Here is a 21338-nt window from a genome sequence, read left to right on the forward strand (position 1 = left end):
CGCCGTCTCAACTCTTGCTTGGTTTTACCTATGTACTCAAGACCGCAATCACACACAGCCCTATAGATGACACCACACGTGCGGCAGTTAATAAACGACCGTATTGAATAGATCTTCCCTGTCACATTCGATGTAAATGACTTACATTTTTGTATTACGGGACACGCAACACATCCACTACACGTAAAACTACCACTTACACTTGTTGTTAACCAGGTCTCTTGTTGTGGTGCAATGTAGTGGCTCTTGACCAAATGGTCCCTCAGTGATCGTCCCCTCCTGTAAGTCACCTGTGGGGTAGGGCCAATCACGTCTTGCAGGTCAGGGTCCATACCCAAAATGGGCCAGTATTGTGCAAGTATTTGTCTAATAAACCCAGCATCCCCACTGAATGTAGTTATCATTCTGATAGGTTCTTTAGTGGTAGGATCCTTTCCCGCTGGGTTAAGTAAGGTGGTACGGTCACTTTGAAGTGCCATATTATAGGCAGCCCTCAGAATCCCATCTGGGAATCCTTTCGCTAGGAATCTCGCCCTAAGGTCTCTTGCCTGCTTCTTAAATTCAGTCTCTGAGGAGCAATTACGTCTTAGCCTCAAGTATTGTCCCTTGGGGATTCCACGTCTCAGTGGGAGGGGATGGTTACTCTCCCATCTGAGTAGGGCATTGGTAGCCGTGGGCTTCCTATAAACCGTAGTATCGATCCTCCCGTTGGTATCCTTGCTGATCAAAACATCCAAAAATGGTAGTCTGTTCTCATGTATCTCAAAGGTGAAATGCAGCCCAATGATATTATTATTTAGTAATGCCACAAACTCCTCGAAATCCTTTTTGGGTCTACTACCTCGTCACGCCTCCTAAACCATTCTCGCGTCTCCTTGGTTACCTAACCAGTTGATGGATTCCGGAATACCGGAAGTGACGAATCGCGGCACCGGAAGTGACGTGCCGCGACGAGAGCCGGACCGGAAGTACTCTGTTTGTATCCATCAACACGTGTAGACGCCGGATTAAGATGGCGGCGGTGCACGTGGAGAGGTAAACAGCTACCCCATGACAGTTATGCACTGCTTAGCCTCACTATCACAGTAGATTTACCGCACCCTATGAGATACGATGGTGTGTACCACTGACGGGTTACTATTGGCTTATATGTATATAGGGCTGGATAGACCAATAATAATGAGGCTTGTATAGTTTGTGGGTGGTTACCTAACCACCTAAAACCTTAAATACCCTCACTTTGTTATAGATGGTTGCTACAGGAATGGATTGGGCCATTGCTTATCCATGATTGCTGACCATTGTCAGGTTCTCTGCAGCAGGACTATGAACGAATAATTTCTTTTCCCCTGAAGAAAGTTCCACTGTTTGTGGCACTGGAAACGCGTCGGGAACGCTTTTTGGATTTCAACACCCATAGGGCTTACCAGGGTCATTCTATATATTAGGGATTACCTGGGACTGTCCTTGTCAGGACGGGAGCTATATGTGGGTGTACAGGGCGAGTGGAGTAGAGGGCTAACTAGGGGCAGTTTTACTCATTCTTCCTGACCATGATGTGCCTGTGACCCAGCATCCACCACCCTCGTTTTTGTCCTACCACGGGATGGGTGAGATCTTTACAATTTTCTTTCTCTTTCATTGTATTTCCCCATCTTGAGTCTATAGATTTGATGCTGTATGTGTTTGCATTTGGATATTCTCTCTCTATAGGTTGTCTATATTCATCCTACAACAATTTGAGTCCATATACCATATGCTGTTTGTGTTTGCATCATATTGCATTATACCCCCTAGACGTACCAATAACTAGACCGTGGTCAGCATGTTTTGTTTTATTATATGTGATAGGTTCATAAGCTTTTTTAAATATTTATATTAAAGTTATATTTTATATGCCCTCACCAATTTGTATTTTGACTTTGAAGAAACAGGGATGGTGTAATTTTTTGGCCTTTTCTATGGTACTTTTTGATATATGAATTTGGGCCCCCATAGTTTTTTCTTTGACCATTTCATGTGGTTATGGCTGGTTTTCTTTCCACTGGTTTGGACACTCAACAGTGGTTGAATGAGGCAAAGGACGTATTTTCAGACAGGGATTATGCACAGAAACGTTATACCCCATCTTTTAATGCAGCTTTCAAAGATTTGAGCAGAGCTTTCAAGGATCAGATCACCTCCTGGTGGGAGGTGCAGAGCCTTGACAGCTATATTAGCCACAATATTGTGCCTAGAGGACTACGGATCACCTTGACACCGGCAGCGCGCTGCCGTAGTCCTGCCCTACTGGCAAAGTGGGAAAAAGAGGCCACTAGTAGCTCCCTCAGACTTATGCAGCTACTCCTCGAGGAGGAGAAATCTGTTCTGACACGACTGGAGGCTAAACTGAAGGAACAAATTGAGATTACTAAGAAATTTGAGGCGGAACCTGACTTTAGAAACAAAGAGAATCAACTCCAAAACGCCCTGGAACGCTTCCAGTATCATTTAAAGGAACGGAAGCATAAGCAGTTCCTTAGGGACTTGCTGGATTTTAAAGAGAACCGAGCTTATCTTGGGAGCTACCAGAGGCGTGATACGGACACTGAAGGGTCATCAACAGAGGCTGAGACCTCAGACGCTGAGCCTAAAAAGAATCAAACTAAAAATAGAGGTAGAGGAAGGGGTAGGGCACGTGGACAAAGACAAAACTATCCTACACCTACAAGTGACGTACGGTGTTTTTTAGAGCAAAACTACCCGTTGAGGAGCAAGGGGGGGTTACACCCACTATCACAACCGCCCCAACAACACACACCGGCGACACAACTCAGGTAGTAAACTTGTCTTCTAGAACCCTAACCCCGACCGAGATGTGCCTTCTCAGTAAAGGTTTGTCTTTTGTACCCACTCAAAGGGCAGATATGTTTGAGGTGGTTAAAGATCTTAACCTCTTTGTCTGTAAGTTGAAGTGGCACAAATTCCACAAACGGCAAGACCTTAAACTCAGTAAAGATTTAGGTATACCCAATGACCTACTATCAGATGTACGCCTACTTTTTAGCCTCCAGGATGACAACCTTCAGACAGGTAAAGGCCCGTTCACGAATTTAAAGAACAAGAACATTCAGATGCCTCCGCTTGGTGATGCATCACCAATTGATGTCTTTCTCAATATGGTTTGTGAACAACTGCGCCATTATACACCTCCAAAACTCTTGTTTAATCTCAATAGAGAAGAGAATGCAGCCCTTGCCACCCTTGAGAGTGAAAAACTCTTAACAGTTAAACCATCAGACAAGGGGGGTAATGTGGTGGTTATGGACACCACGGAGTATAAAAAAATGTGCCTAGAGTTATTGAAGAACAGGGACTCATATGCTATACTACCCAGGAACCCATTACCAAACTACTTTGGAGAACTCAAACGAATCCTAGATAGGGCTAAGGAACAGGGTTTAATAAGTGAATCTGAACACAAATTTTTATTGCCAAAACATCCTAAAACAGCCACATTCTACATGTTGCCCAAGATACACAAAGGCACACAACCACTAAAAGGGAGACCGATCGTCTCGGGTATTGATAGCCTTATACAGAACATAGGGGTGTATCTGGATCGTATTCTACGGGAATTTGTAGTGTCTCTGCCTTCATACACGAGGGACACCCTCGACCTGTTGAAGAGACTGGAGGATATTAATGTTGGCACCGATTGTTTTTTAGCAAGCATAGATGTTGAAGCCCTGTACTCCTCGATTCCCCATAACTTTGGTATCCAGGCCACCTCTCATTTCCTTAGGACACGAGGGACTCAATATCAGCCACACAATGACCTGATTCTATGCCTTCTGGACTTCTCGCTGACCCATAACTTCTTTCTCTTTGATTCAAAGATCTACCACCAGCTCAGGGGCACGGCAATGGGGTGGGCATGTGCCCCCACCTATGCCAATTTGCTCCTGGGCTGGTGGGAAGAGACAATGGTGTTTGGGGACGGTGAGGAGAACACCAGAGGCATCGAACTATGGCTAAGATATATAGATGACATATTTGTTGTCTGGAGTAGACCCAAAAAGGATTTCGAGGAGTTTGTGGCATTACTAAATAATAATATCATTGGGCTGCATTTCACCTTTGAGATACATGAGAACAGACTACCATTTTTGGATGTTTTGATCAGCAAGGATACCAACGGGAGGATCGATACTACGGTTTATAGGAAGCCCACGGCTACCAATGCCCTACTCAGATGGGAGAGTAACCATCCCCTCCCACTGAGACGTGGAATCCCCAAGGGACAATACTTGAGGCTAAGACGTAATTGCTCCTCAGAGACTGAATTTAAGAAGCAGGCAAGAGACCTTAGGGCGAGATTCCTAGCGAAAGGATTCCCAGATGGGATTCTGAGGGCTGCCTATAATATGGCACTTCAAAGTGACCGTACCACCTTACTTAACCCAGCGGGAAAGGATCCTACCACTAAAGAACCTATCAGAATGATAACTACATTCAGTGGGGATGCTGGGTTTATTAAGCAAATACTTGCACAATACTGGCCCATTTTGGGTATGGACCCTGACCTGCAAGACGTGATTGGCCCTACCCCACAGGTGACTTACAGGAGGGGACGATCACTGAGGGACCATTTGGTCAAGAGCCACTACATTGCACCACAACAAGAGACCTGGTTAACAACAAGTGTAAGTGGTAGTTTTACGTGTAGTGGATGTGTTGCGTGTCCCGTAATACAAAAATGTAAGTCATTTACATCGAATGTGACAGGGAAGATCTATTCAATACGGTCGTTTATTAACTGCCGCACGTGTGGTGTCATCTATAGGGCTGTGTGTGATTGCGGTCTTGAGTACATAGGTAAAACCAAGCAAGAGTTGAGACGGCGCATTGGCGCACACTTGGGGGACATCACCCACAACCGTGATACTCCAGTAGCACGCCACATGAACTTGCATCATGCAGGGGACACGAGTAAGATTAGATTTATGGGCATTGATGTAGTGAGACCAGACCCAAGAGGTGGAGATTGGGATCGCCTCATACTTCAGAGGGAAGCCAAGTGGATCTTCTGGTGTGATACAGTGTCCCCCAAAGGCCTGAATGAAAATGTATCCTATGCACCATTTATCTAATGTATGATGGTTGATGCACTGATTGAGGATACATGGGGCGTCTTGAATTATTTCCGAGACACTTGGTTCTCCTCACCTTGAATTTGGACTGTATAATCAACTTAATGTTTCATTTATGGCTTTGTGTTCTGTACTTACCTAGTCCTCAAACCAGTCAAAATAATCATTCACTTTATGAGTGTCGATTTCATGTTACCTTATTGGCCATTGTTTTATGTCCCTCAGTTATTGAATTGACACGGTTAACCCTTGCATGACCCGGTGTATATGTCTGTCCTCATTTACCGGGTCATGTAGGTTTCCGAGCAATATTCTTAATGAGAGGGGCTAGTTTGGTAACTTCTCTTCCTAAGGACTTATCAATAGAGTGACGGATGAGTCTTTACTCATTTTACCTAATATGCACTTCTGATCCTAGGATGATGTAGGAGACTGTGTACGGGGCTGCCAGATTAACAAGGACAGCCTCGTCACGCCTCCTAAACCATTCTCGCGTCTCCTTGGTTACCTAACCAGTTGATGGATTCCGGAATACCGGAAGTGACGAATCGCGGCACCGGAAGTGACGTGCCGCGACGAGAGCCGGACCGGAAGTACTCTGTTTGTATCCATCAACACGTGTAGACGCCGGATTAAGATGGCGGCGGTGCACGTGGAGAGGTAAACAGCTACCCCATGACAGTTATGCACTGCTTAGCCTCACTATCACAGTAGATTTACCGCACCCTATGAGATACGATGGTGTGTACCACTGACGGGTTACTATTGGCTTATATGTATATAGGGCTGGATAGACCAATAATAATGAGGCTTGTATAGTTTGTGGGTGGTTACCTAACCACCTAAAACCTTAAATACCCTCACTTTGTTATAGATGGTTGCTACAGGAATGGATTGGGCCATTGCTTATCCATGATTGCTGACCATTGTCAGGTTCTCTGCAGCAGGACTATGAACGAATAATTTCTTTTCCCCTGAAGAAAGTTCCACTGTTTGTGGCACTGGAAACGCGTCGGGAACGCTTTTTGGATTTCAACACCCATAGGGCTTACCAGGGTCATTCTATATATTAGGGATTACCTGGGACTGTCCTTGTCAGGACGGGAGCTATATGTGGGTGTACAGGGCGAGTGGAGTAGAGGGCTAACTAGGGGCAGTTTTACTCATTCTTCCTGACCATGATGTGCCTGTGACCCAGCATCCACCCTCGTTTTTGTCCTACCACGGGATGGGTGAGATCTTTACAATTTTCTTTCTCTTTCATTGTATTTCCCCATCTTGAGTCTATAGATTTGATGCTGTATGTGTTTGCATTTGGATATTCTCTCTCTATAGGTTGTCTATATTCATCCTACAACAATTTGAGTCCATATACCATATGCTGTTTGTGTTTGCATCATATTGCATTATACCCCCTAGACGTACCAATAACTAGACCGTGGTCAGCATGTTTTGTTTTATTATATGTGATAGGTTCATAAGCTTTTTTAAATATTTATATTAAAGTTATATTTTATATGCCCTCACCAATTTGTATTTTGACTTTGAAGAAACAGGGATGGTGTAATTTTTTGGCCTTTTCTATGGTACTTTTTGATATATGAATTTGGGCCCCCATAGTTTTTTCTAAAATATTCCATAGTTTAACATACCAACAGCACCCTCATGATTAATTATAAGCCTACCCTGACACAATATGGATTCATTAGATACAACCCCTCCCCCCATGGATTCTTTATGTACAGCCTTACGTTGGGCCCGTCGCTTCCCCAAGTATCCCCAGTGCTGGTGCCAGCCCTGCTGCACACGAACTATGGGTGAAATTATCAGCGATAAACAGCTAAAAAAAACGCATATGCGTTTCTAGCGAAATACATGTGATTGGTGAGCAGCACCCAGATGTTTTGTATTGTTTAATCCCTTAAGGACCTTGGACATAAAGGTACGTCCAGGTCGATGGGTAATTTCCACCCCTGGACGGGCACTTTGATTATGCGACAGCCGGAATATGTAACAGTTGGGATTGCGATAGCCGTGATCCTGGCTGTATAACCCTTTAGGTGCCATGGTCATCTGCCCTCACCACTGCTGTAATACAGTTTGATAACTTGTTTAAAGTAATACATTGGTACTTAAACAAATGACCATTTGGCAAAGTGGGAGAGTTTAAAAAAAAAAAATAATAAATACCCCTAATATTACAAAAAAGTTAATCACCACACAACCACCCATAAAATAATTACTAAACCTGTACAGTAAGCGTAGAAGTAAAAAATAATAAAATAAATAAAAACACACCAAAATAGTATTTTTACATCTAAACTAAAATGCTAAAAAAAGAAAACAGTTAATTAAAGTCACATGGATCCCACAATGATTACAATAAAAAGTATGACTCATCCCACAAAAAAATAAGCCCTAATACAACTCAATCAACAACAAGAAAAAGAAAATCATTGTTACACCTCTTAGGTGATGCAAAACCAAAATTATGTCTCCTAATGAGATTTGTCTGCATAATTATTCAACCATAAAAAACGCTGTATAAATGGGATATCCCTGTAAATGCACTGACACATAGAACATAAATAATATTTTATCCATGCTGTACAGTGTATAAAACACAAAATTACAAGGCAACTCCTTGCCAACCATGGACAAAAAAAAGTACATTCAAGTCAGCAGGTAGTTCCCGCACCTGTATGCATGTTGTCTTGTACAAAACAGTCACCATGACAGCTGGGATTGTGATAGTCGCAATCCAGGATGTAGGCACCAGTGTAAAACATAACCGCGCCATCAATAAGGCTTCCGGATCTGCTCCTACACAATCCCCCACCCCCAAGCTCCTACCGGGTTCAAAGGTTGCCGATGGCTTCACTAGTGTCCGATGAAGGACCCCCAGACTGTCTTCAGTAGTCACATGACAGATCTCCGACAGGATCTGTCTCTGAGCATGTCAGCCTATGCATCTGCATAGATCAGTAGGGCAGCGTACTAGTTTGGGACATCTGATCGCTTGTTCAGAGTGTGACGGTAGAAGACTAAAAAAATTAATTATAATATATATATATATATATATATACACATATACATACACATATATACACACACACACACACACACACACACACACACACAACACAGACCACACATAAAGGTATCACTGTGGCCGAAACAACCAGTACAATAAAATAAAAACATTAGTAGACCCATATGGAGAACACCAACAACCACGCCAAAAATTACAGTTACAACATAAAGTGGTTTACATCCACATGCGGGGTATTGCCAGACTCAAGATGTCTATACCTGCATGAACATTTTAGGGCTAAAAAAAACCTAAATTTTGACAAAATGTGTAATTTCATGTTCAAAACTGTTTTAAACTATTCAAAACAGCCCTTTGTTAAGCTTGTTAACAGTTTGAGGGGTGCAATAAAAAAAAGTGGCACTTTGTGCGGAGTTCCCCGATCGCCCGGGCTCATAATCAGAGCAAAATAATAAAAACCTTAAGCCTCTTAGAACATGGCGAAAAACTCATTTCTCAACAAAAGAGTTCCATACTCTGCAAAACATGTCAACCACTAAAAAACTATATATGAAGTATCACTGTAATCATGGTGACCCATAGAATGAAGATAATACATTACATAATACAAAAAAAGCTAAAAATCCTAAACCAGAATGAATGATTTTCTATTCCTCAACAAGTAAGAGTTAATAAAATCTCATCAATTAGCTGTTTAAAACCCCTAAATGATGTACCGGAAAAGCAGCTCTCATACTGGAAAAAAAATTGGTTATTATATTAAACTTTGTGCCTGAAAGAAAATTACATTTTAATCCCCTAGTGATGTTTATACAATAAAGATAATTTTTAACCCATTACTTCACAATTTTATTCAGTTTTATTGCTGTTTTGGCTCTTATCACTCAGTGATGGTCAGTGTAAGATTCCAGGGGGTGGGCGGGGCTCTCTGAGCAGGCATTTCATGATCCCTCTACTGCTGTGAGCTGACAATGTGGTTACATTATCAGGGTACAGGGTTTATATACACTTTCATCTGGCTTCTGAACATTGTACTAGTATCTAACATGAGAGATGAAACAGATGAGTGATAAGAAAAGAGATTCCCATTGCACACAGTGACAGTCAGCTCTCCTACATTTCTGCTATTCCACATCACATAGATCTTTATCTGGGGAAGCACAGCAGAACTTCTGTCTGTAGCTTGTAGTTCTCATGCTGCTGCCGGCAGGGTCAGAGTGTGTGCATCAGTGAGAGCTCCGCCCTGGACTGCAGGGGGGAGGAGCTACAGTGCAGAGAGAGAAACTCCGCTCCACAGCCGTCACACAGAAATCCAAGATGGCTTCCACGACCCTAAGTCAGAAGTTACAGGGTCGTCTCTAGGGGCAACTGAAATTGTGTGCACCGGGACTGAGAGACAGGTCTGTGGAATGCTTCTTCTGAATAATTTTTGTTAAAAGCAGTGAATTAGAGAATCTGTAATTTTGTTCTCCCCGAGTACATTTAAGAAACTGGTCTTCGCGGTCTTCTTTAATCCATGAAATTATATTTTTGGGGCCAAAATTAATGTATTGTCCAAAATAAATTTACAAATTGTAAATTCTATCTCCATTTAGTTTTAACCCTTCTAAAACACCTAAAGGGTTAACAAACTTCCTAAAGTTGGTTTAAATCAAGGGGCTGCTTTGAGTTTCAATAGAGGGCGGATGTGACCAACGCATTTTCTACCCTAGGCTTATACTTGAGTCAATAAGTTTTCCCACTGTTTTGGGTTAAAATTTAGTGCTTTGGCTTACACTTAGGTACACTTGCAGAAGGTTTACTCATGTATGCAGTCTGGTAGCAAAGCTTCTATAAAAGTATAGCACCAGAGTCCAGCATCTCCAGCTGCACCAGGGAATAGTTGGTGGAGAGCAGTCTATGACCTGTGGTGCAATAAGGGAGATCACACAATATATTGCAACAACATACAAGACTTGTCAACATGGAATTTATTTCAATGTGCCAACATTGTAACAGTACAGTACAGTTGGAGGGGAAGGAGTTAATAAATACACAAACATCACATACAAGTACAAAAGACTGTTCTGCTCTGACACTTATTAGCCAGAACCAGAACATAGCGACATGAGGTGGTTGTGGTGCCCGGTATTGCAGATGCTCAGTACCACATTGAGCTGGAGAACAGTCATGAAGCCCTGGCAAGAAGATATGGCTGTTTAGTTAGGACTAAAGGTCAGGGGTTCATGTACCTTCTCTAACAATTCCCTCAAAGTCATGCAGATTTCTTCGAAATCCATAGTAATGCTAGCCTTCAGGAAACTATACAAGTGAGGAGAAGAAACAATCCAGGCACAACAGAGCGGCTGCGATGGCCAGAAGAGGGAAGTTGTTGCTATTCTTTGAAGGCATAAATGTGCTGTCCCTGAGGGCGCGTTCACATGTTGCATTTGTTAACATATTTTAAATACAATCCAATGTAAAAACATAGCATTAATGTTGTATTAACCGAAACATTATGTTAACTTGTTGTTAACACATAAACGCAACGTGTGAACTCACCCTTATAACAAGGACACTTTCAATTTTTATTGGTCATGCACAATGCTTTCCCCGGATCCATGTTTAAACCACAAAACTTGTAACAGGTCCTATTCCTGTAGCTCAGACCTTCCTATGGAAATGTAACACAAATGCTGTCCTTATCTGCGGATCATTTGCCAGCTAACACAGTCATGTGACCTTTCAAGTTTTTGGGTAAAACTAGTGTCATCATTTGCAATATTTTTTTTTTGCGGATGGCAAAATGATAACATATTAACAGTAAAAACGGACAGCGGATCCAGAGAAAAACCACATGTGTGCATTAGGCCTTAACCAGATAGAGAAACGTCACCGGTGAGTGACAATGTCTCAGCTCTGCATGGAGGCTGCATTATATGGATATGATAGCAGACAACCAATATCTACAGATGCATAAAATACCACTTCCTCAACATACGGCTACATTCTGGGGTCATCCCCACCTTGCATCAAAAACAAGGAACTACTTCAAAAACTAACATATTACCAAATAAAAAAAAAACCTGAGTGTATTTTTATTTCATAATTATATTAAAATACAAGTATTCACAGCAAGTATAATATCAGGAGAAAACCAGTATTGTGATCCAAGAGCCGCAAAAAATCATTAGCGCCACTTGGGTATAGTCCTAAACATAAGGGTACTATCTATTAAAAAATAGATCTCTCCTTGGGGTAATAGTACCCTGATAATAGACTCGTACTGATGGAGGAGAGATGTATTTTTTGAGTAGTTAGTACCCTAATGTTTAGGAGTATAGCCAAGTGGCGCTAATGTTTTTTTGCGGCTCTTGGACCTCAATACTGGTTTTCTCCTGATATTAGAGTTGCTTTGAAGAATTATATTTTGTATGTTTTAATAGAATGATGAAATAAAAATACATGAATTTCATGTTGTTTTTAAGGGAACAGCAGACTCCATTTTTTTTCTTTGGCAATATGCACAATATCTACAGATGTAGCAGAGCTTCATATGTCTTGAGGTTGAGGTTAATCATATAACTAACTTTAAATGCAGCACATGCAGTCCTGTGCAAATCATCATCAAGTATCTGCTGTGAAAGTAGATGCTTCTAGGAGTGGATATGTGGGCTGCTTCCCTGTTTCTCCACTCTTAAGAGGCAATATTATGTATTAAGCTGCAAGAAATTCAAGTCATATTTAGAAGTCTAAACAGCAATAAATGGCACAATAAACAGACAAAATGTTCAGAGATCTTAATACAAGGCCCTGAATCAGACAATTGGAATGAACAAAGAAAAAAGGGGTTGAAACAAAACAGAAAGACAGAAAATTACATGCAACAAACACTAATTAGTAAATTGGTAAATTAAGCAATAGCAAAAATTTGTTCTGGAGTGCACCTGCATAAGGCTGCCATCTAGTGATAAAGCTATATAACGGCATGTGAGAGCACTCCCATACATTAACCACTAGAGGACAGTCTTAGCACATACCCCAATTCTCTTCTTGGTAAACAAAACATTACAAAACCATGCAGATTTTTTTTTTTTTTGTACAACACAGAAACTGAAGTATAATAAGAATCTGAACTGTCAGTGGTCCCTGAGTACCAGTAGTACATACAACACCTTCAGCCTCTACCCAATGCCTCTACAAGGAGAACAGATTTACAGAGGAAAAATAATCATATTTGTGGAACTTAAAATGTAAAAATGCATTTAAAAGTGCTTTTCTACATTTTACTAGTTGGTAATAAGAGATCGGATTACATCATAAGACGTCCGGTTCTATGGTCAAAAATCAATGAAAAGACATATTTTATACAACGCACCCCAATCTATACCCAAGCAGCAGATCAGGATTGGAAAGGACACATCAAATAGTGGGTGTGGACAAGAGTAAAGGACACTGGACATAAATGGAAAGGTATACGGGCATAATCTTTTTAGGATAGAAAAACCTATCCTAGCTTTAAAAGTGTGGTTAGTGCTTCATCAGGAGATTCAGTATTAGTGCAGCTACAAGTCACACTAAATAGAAAATCTGAAGCATATTTATTTTACAATATACACAGGAAGGTCCTTCAAGGACCAATTTCACAGTGAGAATGTAAAATTCTCAGACTTTGACCGAGAGTTAATGTCAAATATGTAGGGGCCCTGATAGTGCAAAGTTCTGTCCTCCCAGATCCTCTTCCCTTCTTGTCACACATTCTGTAGAAGTCTCTTAAAGTTTTCCAATTCCTTGACACTGGTAGAAATTCTGCAGGAAAAGACAACAAAATTACAAACGGTACAAGAAATCATCAACATAAGGGCACATACATAGCAGAAAGAAATAAAAGAAGTAGTAACTCCTTCCCAAACAATTGCACTACCTTCCAAAGGCATTGAGAAGAGCCACAATTTCCTGTCTCTTTAGGCGGAATCCATACGAAGGGCCGGTCTCTGACATGCTCTGAATTTGCTTTTCTGAGAACAGGATTTTCAGCGCTGTACCCAACCCCTGAGTCTGCACAATGAAGAACAAGAATTATCAATAACAGGTTTGAGCCAAATGACTTCTACCACCACAAAGCCTCCTGCACATGAACATGGTTTCCTCCGATGATACGTTTGGCGTTTAAAATGATGGCGTTTTTTTGCGGCAGTGTAAAAGATGCCGAAGGCTAAATTCACACGAACGTGTGCCCAACGTATCGTAGCATGACGGGCACACGTTGGCACCGGGAGAGGAGAAGGGGATGGGCGCCACTCACTCTCCATAGCAAAACATGAGGCACGCCGCTGTATTCTAGGTCCTATCTTTCTCCCGGCTATGGAACGCTACAGTGCCGCACGTGCGCCTATTGCCGGCCTATGGGGGATGTATTTCCGGCGTATATACGTCAGTCAACGGCTGTGTAAAAGAGGGCTTACTTCCTGTAAACAAAGCTTGCTGATGTTACATGTCTGGGTATAGCTTTTATGGCATTTAGAGGCATGTTAGAAAGTATGCAATTATGGAAATTTAGCTACGTAGCAGCAGATTCTAAACTTGGACATATAACAATACATCTGTTTTATAACTTCAATGAGTTGTATATTGTGTCATCATTTATTTATAAACATAAACACCTGTTGACAACAGGGTCTCCATACACGAGCCTGACCCTCATTCAGTTTCAACCAGATACTGGATTCACAGCTTGGCAACACAAATCTAGTCCATAGCACTCCAGGGTTTTGTGCATGCAGAGACACTGAAAATGCAGGTGACACAACACTCTGAAATGGCCCAAGAATGTGAAACGAAGGTTCCACCTACTGGATAGTGAACCACAAGACTGCCTGAGCTGCTCGCGCTTGCCCTCTGTACTGCTTGTTTTGCCATGTGCTCTCATATATAGAGTGGGAAATGTGTTTAAACAATTATGAGTAGCACTTGCTTAAATTAACTGACTTGTCCTTAACCCCTTAAGGACGCAGGGTTTTTCGGCTCATTTCTCGCTCTCCAACTTCAAAAATCCATAACTTTCATTTTTCCGTGTACAGACCTGTGTGAGGGCTTATTTTGTGCGTAACAAATTTTACTTTCCCGTGATGTTATTTATTTTAACATGCCGTGTACTGTGAAGCTGCAAAAAAATTCCAAATGTGGAAAAATTGAAAAAAAACCGCACCTGCGTCACGTTCTTGTTGGCTCAGTTTTTACGACTTTCACTCTTCGCTCCAAATAACACGCCTACTTTATTCTTTGGTTCGGTACGATCACGGCGATACCAAATTTATATAGTTTTTATTGTGTTTTAATACATTTTCAAAAATTAAACAAATGTGTACAAAAAAGAAAAAAATTTTTGCCATCTTCTGACGCTAATAATTTTTCATACTTTGGCGCACGGAGATGTGTGAGGGGTCATTTTTTGCGAAATGAGGCGACGTTTTCATTGCTACCATTTTGAGGTCTGTGCGACATTTTGATCATTTTTTATTTCATTATTTATGTTATGTAAAAAGGTGTAAAAGTCACATTTCGGACATTTGGGCGCCATTTCCCGCCTCGGAGGTCACCAGCGCCCGTAACCGTTTTTATATTTTGATAGATCGGGCATTTTGGGACGCGGCGATACCTAATGTGTCTGTGATTTTTACTGTTTATTATGTTTTATATCTGTTCTAGGGAAAGGGGGGTGATTTGAACTTTTAATATTTTTTTTTTTTTTTTTTTTTTTTAAACTTTTTTTTTTTTTTTTCACTATTTTTTAGACCTTTTAGGGTACATTAACCCTAGATAGTCAGATCGCTCCTACCATATACTGCAATACTTCTGTATTGCAATATATGGCATTTTTGCAGCACATTCATTACAATGAGCCACTGGCTCATTGTAACGAATCTGCAGATGCCAGATAGTCTCGGGTCAAACGAAGACCCGAGGCTACCATGGCAACCGATCGCCGAAACCCCCCCCCCCCCCCCCGGATGACGTTCGGGGGCGCGGCAATCGAAATAAAGATGGCGGCGCCCGCGCGCAAAGTCGCCGGCGGCGTTGAAAGGGTTAAGCACCGACCGCGGTTATTAGCGGTGGGGGTTTGCTGCAATATGCAACAACCCCCACCTCTGTATGAAGAGGACTCAGCCCGTGAGCCCTCTTCATACATCGCTTAAACCTCTGCGCCGTAGAGCTACGGCGCAGAGCGTTAAGGGGTTAAAGTACAACCATAAAGTATAAAAACTTTTGCCTAGCTCTGCACTAAGCCAAAATAAGCAAGTCTCTAGTTTACACTCATCAGCTATCTGCAGCCATTTGTCAGCTAGCAGGTAAATGGTCTCTCTGACCATCTAGTTGGTTGGTTCCCATGGGAATCCGTAGCTAGACAATGGGGAAGAGAGGAAGGTGGATGGATGGATGTTGTTGGGAGGGGTTATTAGTACATGCATGCACATTATCAGTAGCAGGAGATTATCAGTCCCGGTAGCATGTAAAAAACTCCAGGACCTGCAGTGATGTCATCAATATGTGACTAATCACATGCTTCAAGTCATCAAATTCCAGGAATGGTATTTAGCAGAGCGGTTTGGGTTTGAAAGTTCGAATTTAGCCAACATGTGCATGTATAAATGTTTAAATGCACAAATAGAGACAGAGCTCAGGCCTCCATCAGTTCTAATTAATGGATCAGATCCTGCACATACCTACATGTAGATTCCTACATGACCCATTACCCACCTGTAGCTTCCCCCATAGCCGACATTTAAAGCAGCCCACACAGTCCATTATCTTAGAAATGTTCCGGAAGTGCTGTCGGAATTCCTCCTATAAAAAGGGATAAACTGAATTGTTTACAGACAACAAATACAATGAAAAATAGCAACTGCACCTCACCCCAATATTAATCAATGAATCACTACAGGACAAGGAGCCATGTCCAGAACAATCATCTATATTCTGCAAATTCTACCAGATCAGAACAAACACCACACCTTGCTCAGATGTCGATAAATGCTGCTGCCATATGTTTAGAGCCATGCAGAGAATAGCATGGCCCTTAGGGTATAAAAGCAAACATTCAGGTGGTTTACTTTTATTATGTAAAACCAGGAATGGATTAAAGAAAGTAGTGTTGGTCTCTGTCCTTCATACTGCCTCAACGTTTTATATTCAGAACTTATTCCGTCTTCAAAACTAAACCTCAAAATCTGCATTTGCTAAAGTCCCTTGGCATACAGGTTATCAGTCACAGTATCCACATGGCTAAAGATCTCACCTTTAACCTGTCCGCTTGCTTCTTATCCCCAGCAAAAAGGGAATTTTCATCAAAGTGCAGGGGGAAATCTCTATGACGCAGGGAGAGAATCATTAGCATATTTCATAACATATTATTATACATCACTGCCCAGAATGTTTGAATTAAACAAATATTGAGTAACCTAGCACCTAAAACAATCTGACTATACGTGACCTTTATCCAACCAGACACAGACCAGACACTGTGGCTAATGTATAAAATAGGAAGGCTGCACTAGACAGAGAAATGTAATGAGTGCATCCTGCCAAGCAGAGCGAATTATGATGCAGAATGCAATGTGGGAGTGCAGTGAAGCGGGGGCAACTTACTTGGCATCCCGGAGAATGTCGAGCAGAAGTTCCTTGGTTTTCAAGTCTTGCGTTTTGTTGCCTGTATACAGTAAATAAGACTGACGCTCAAAGAACGGCAGCACCTTGGATATGGCTCGAAGCTCGATCAGATAGATAAAGTACAAGTTTTTCAGTCTCCTGGGGCCTTCATTCTGCGTTTGGGTGGCATCAAATCGAATCTGGAATTCTGTGATGTTGTGGCCCCAGATTTTATTCATCCATGTGTCTGTATAAAAGTGAAGAGAACCCAGAGCAGTTATAACAAGTATTACAGGGTCAATATGACAGAAACATCTGAGCCTTCTTTACTTATGAAACTTAGCTGCAGCTTTCAGGCATTGGGGGTAATCTCCAATTCATCTCTGCTTTTGGCCGACTCATGTACCGGCTATATCCCTCTCTCATGCTTTACACTGCAGCTCAGATCATCCATTATATTTTATATACAAGCACAGGCTCACTGCGTAGCAGATTTTCATCTAGAATAATTGTGTACTACAACTAAGTCCGGAGTACCTTGCAGCAGATATCTTGCACTGAGGTGAATATTGATGCTGGCATGCAATCCTGAAATGAGCCTGTAGAAAGCTCTTTTCTCCACACAGAGACCTAAAAAGGAGGAGAAAAAATATTTATGTATTAAAAACAACATATTAAAGCTAACAGTTTAATTGACAAAAACTACTAATCTACATTAGTCCTTCAACTTTATTGGCAATCATGGTTGCTATTAAAGTATCAATAGACACATGATCGTCACTGGAGACCCACTTACTCTTTTCTGCAGCAAGGTCCTTCGCACCACGAACAATTTTCTTGTACAAGTGCAGTCCTAGTCTACATGGACTCAGACACAACTCAAACTTATCGATTATACACTCACCGGCCACTTTATTACGTACACCGGTCCAACTGCTCGTTAACACTTAATTTCTAATCAGCCAATCACATGGCGGCAACTCAGTGCCTTTAGGCATGTAGACATGGTTAAGACAATCTCCTGCAGTTCAAACCGAGCATCAGTATGGGCAAGAAAGGTGATTTGAGTGCCTTTGAACGTGGCATGGTTGTTGGTGCCAGAAGGGCTGGTCTGAGTATTTCAGAAACTGCTGATCTACTGGGATTTTCACGCACAACCATCTCTAGGGTTTACAGAGAATGGTCTGAAAAAGAAAAAACATCCAGTGAGCAGCAGTTCTGTGGGCAGAAATGCCTTGTTGATGCCAGAGGTCAGAGGAGAATGGGCAGACTGGTTCGAGCTGATAGAAAGGCAACAGTGACTCAAATCGCCACCCATTACAACCAAGGTAGGCAGAAGAGCATCTCTGAACGCACAGTACGTCGAACTTTGAGGCAGATGGGCTACAGCAGCAGAAGACCACACCGGGTGCCACTCCTTTCAGCTAAGAACAGGAAACTGAGGCTACAATTGGCGCAAGCTCATCGAAATTGGACAGTAGAAGATTGGAAAAACGTTGCCTGGTCTGATGAGTCTCGATTTCTGCTGCGACATTCGGATGGTAGGGTCAGAATTTGGCGTCAACAACATGAAAGCATGGATCCATCCTGCCTTGTATCAACGGTTCAGGCTGGTGGTGGTGGTGTCATGGTGTGGGGAATATTTTCTTGGCACTCTTTGGGCCCCTTGGTACCAATTGAGCATCGTTGCAATGCCACAGCCTACCTGAGTATTGTTGCTGACCATGTCCATCCCTTTATGACCACAATGTACCCAACATCTGATGGCTACTTTCAGCAGGATAATGCGCCATGTCATAAAGCTGGAATCATCTCAGACTGGTTTCTTGAACATGACAATGAGGTCACTGTACTCAAATGGCCTCCACAGTCACCAGATCTCAATCCAATAGAGCATATTTGGGATGTGGTGGAACGGGAGATTCGCATCATGGATGTGCAGCCGACAAATCTGCGGCAACTGTGTGATGCCATCATGGCAATATGGACCAAAATCTCTGAGGAATGCTTCCAGCACCTTGTTGAATCTATGCCACGAAGAATTGAGGCAGTTCTGAAGGCAAAAAGGGGGGTCCAACCCGTTACTAGCATGGTGTACCTAATAAAGTGGCCGGTGAGTGTATATTATACAACCGGACCCCCCACTTCTATCAATAACCCGCCCCTTCCATCAATGGAATGTCCAGCAGCAGCCTCCCCCTCATCAATAAAATGTCCAGCAGCCCCTCCCCCTCATCAATAAAATGTCCGGCAGCAGCAGCAGCCTCCCCCTCATCAATGAAATGTCAAGCAGCAACCTCCAAATCCCCCACCGCCCATCAATGATAGTACAGCACATACACTATGACGCAGCACACTGCGTTGCTGCCTGGTGATGTCATAGTCTGTGCGTGGGCAGAGTGCATAGATGTGCTCTTACCCATGCTCCTGGAAAACGGAAGAGAATAAGTACGAAGCTAATTTTATTTTTTTAATGTATACTCAATTATAAGCCTGTACTTTTTCAGTACAAAAAAGAATTGGGCTGAAAAACTCAGCTTCTACTCGAGTATACATGGTAACTTTGTAAGGAAGTCCAAGAAGTTCAGCCCCCGCCATCACCACTATCCTACGAAGCTATAATACGACGAAAGAAGGTGCGAAATATACAACCTTAATTTACAGCATATACACTTTGTAAATTTAGAGCACCTACCTTCCAACCAGCTGTAGAACATAGCCTCTGCAAAATACCAGAAGAAATTGTAATACAGGCATAGCACTGGTTACAATCATTTTCATGTGCCCCAAAAATGATGCTGACTACCCTTTTAGAGGTTGTAATCAATACAGTGACCATGGTGTATACTAAGCCTGTCATTTAAGCCATCCAACTTTATATAAAAGGTCACATGGGGAGAGCCGTCATTGACAGGTTAATGTAAAAGGTCTGGAACACTGTACAAGCACCCCCCATTCTTCCTCCTTAATTGTAACCTCTTGTGAATAGAGCAACTCCTATAGTTTGCAATGGAGATATTATTATTTCTATGTAATGTTCACTTTTGGTCTGTACACAAAATCTATGAAACCGCTACAGAATATGTTCCCCGCTATATAGTGTTAACATGCTTAACTTAAAGGAAATATAAACCATGGACACTTACTCATTGATCCAAGCACAGTGACCTTGGTAATAATCTTATATGTCATCCATGGTCTCCTTCAGTCCAAAAATCAGCTTTCAAAATTATGATAATAAGCCAAACAAGCAGGCAGGGGAGGAGGGCTGACAGCGCACGTGTAACAACCTGTCAAGCTGTATCACAGAGGGGCTCAAGCAACGCCCCCAGAGCCCTACTGACTCATAAGCATAATTTTAAAACTTGATTTTAGAGATAAGGAGGCCTTGGTTAATAAATATAAGATTACCCCAGTCACAGTGAATGGATCTATGACCAAGTGGCTTATCATGCTTGATATTGATGGTAGTTTTTCATTAATATGCAGGCAATGTCATCTGTAAGTGATCATCACGTTTGAGTGTAAATGACAAGCAATACAATCGCTAGTCAGTAGGTGGTGCTATTCGATACTACTACTCCTACTATTTCTTCCGGATTGTTTTTCACTCATGTCAAAACCTTTTTGACCAGGGAATTCAAATTTACTTGGAAAAGTAGTCTTTTTGCTGTTCGTCTTTTCAAAGAAGATGTCCAGTATTCATAATACATTAAAATGGAAAGTCTGTCACTTGGTCTCTGGTCTGCATAAGGGGGTGGTCTTCTCAAAGTGGTCTTTCGGAGAGACAACACTATTTCTCCCCAGTTTTCTGCTTCTTGTCATGACAGTATTACACATAGTGGACTATGAGAGCTTCTATTGGCTCATAGCAAAAGCTTCTGGGAAATGGGATCATGAAGAAAGTAATATGACATTCGCCTTACCGTCATTTTCACCTGAAAGCAAAACAAAAAAAGCCGTCACCCCACTTTCCCGCAGCCCTGCAGCGCCACAAACTACAACTAGGCACAACAGACATTCAGACTATCTATGCAGAAGCAGATATCGCGCCACAATGACTGTCACCCATCTTTGCCAGACACGAATGCCAAGCTAATTTAGGAGACACTTGACACACAATAACAACAAAATTGATTTAATTTACTGCGGATTCTATGAATATAGCAAGTAAAGCCTTAGCCAGGACTACGTATACACATGTAATCTTACATAACACATAATATCCTATTATAACATCATACACTGCCTGAGGTATTAGAAACTATCCTAAGATGAATGGTTAGTGTAGCTCAAGAAACCATCTTGACACCTGAATTGCAACCTAGTTGGTTGCTGTAAGCAATATCAACATTAACCGTGATTAGGTGAGAAGCCTAATAACACCGATCCCACATTTACCTCGTCCAGATGCCAAAGGATTGAATGGCCGCTTCACTGCTTTTGGCCTTAAAATAAGTTAACAAAGAGAAATATTAGACATGTTAAATCATTCCACATTTGGTGGCAACTAACCTGCCAATATGAGA

At 41.9% G+C, this 21338-nt stretch overlaps 1 protein-coding gene across 2 annotated transcripts in view; it reads right to left on the reverse strand.

The window, feature by feature from the left end:
- Positions 1 to 12186: 12186 nt before the first annotated feature.
- ERO1A (endoplasmic reticulum oxidoreductase 1 alpha) overlaps positions 12187 to 21338 on the reverse strand; it is a 33516-nt gene continuing 24364 nt past the window's right edge. Inside the window, exons 8-16 of one of the 2 annotated variants that reach the window (XM_072116113.1) lie at positions 21211 to 21257; positions 20736 to 20747; positions 19505 to 19531; positions 17347 to 17439; positions 16810 to 17056; positions 16460 to 16529; positions 15922 to 16008; positions 13088 to 13221; positions 12187 to 12972 (exon numbers count right to left, since the gene is read on the reverse strand). In XM_072116113.1, the coding sequence (XP_071972214.1) occupies positions 12915 to 12972; positions 13088 to 13221; positions 15922 to 16008; positions 16460 to 16529; positions 16810 to 17056; positions 17347 to 17439; positions 19505 to 19531; positions 20736 to 20747; positions 21211 to 21257 (775 nt within the window). In that variant the 3' untranslated portion in view covers positions 12187 to 12914. The remainder of the gene's footprint in view (positions 12973 to 13087; positions 13222 to 15921; positions 16009 to 16459; positions 16530 to 16809; positions 17057 to 17346; positions 17440 to 19504; positions 19532 to 20735; positions 20748 to 21210; positions 21258 to 21338) is intronic. The other variant, XM_072116114.1, reaches the window with a different exon arrangement.

This window comes from Engystomops pustulosus, chromosome 7, assembly GCF_040894005.1.
Source record: "Engystomops pustulosus chromosome 7, aEngPut4.maternal, whole genome shotgun sequence".
NCBI classification, from domain to species: domain Eukaryota; kingdom Metazoa; phylum Chordata; class Amphibia; order Anura; family Leptodactylidae; genus Engystomops; species Engystomops pustulosus.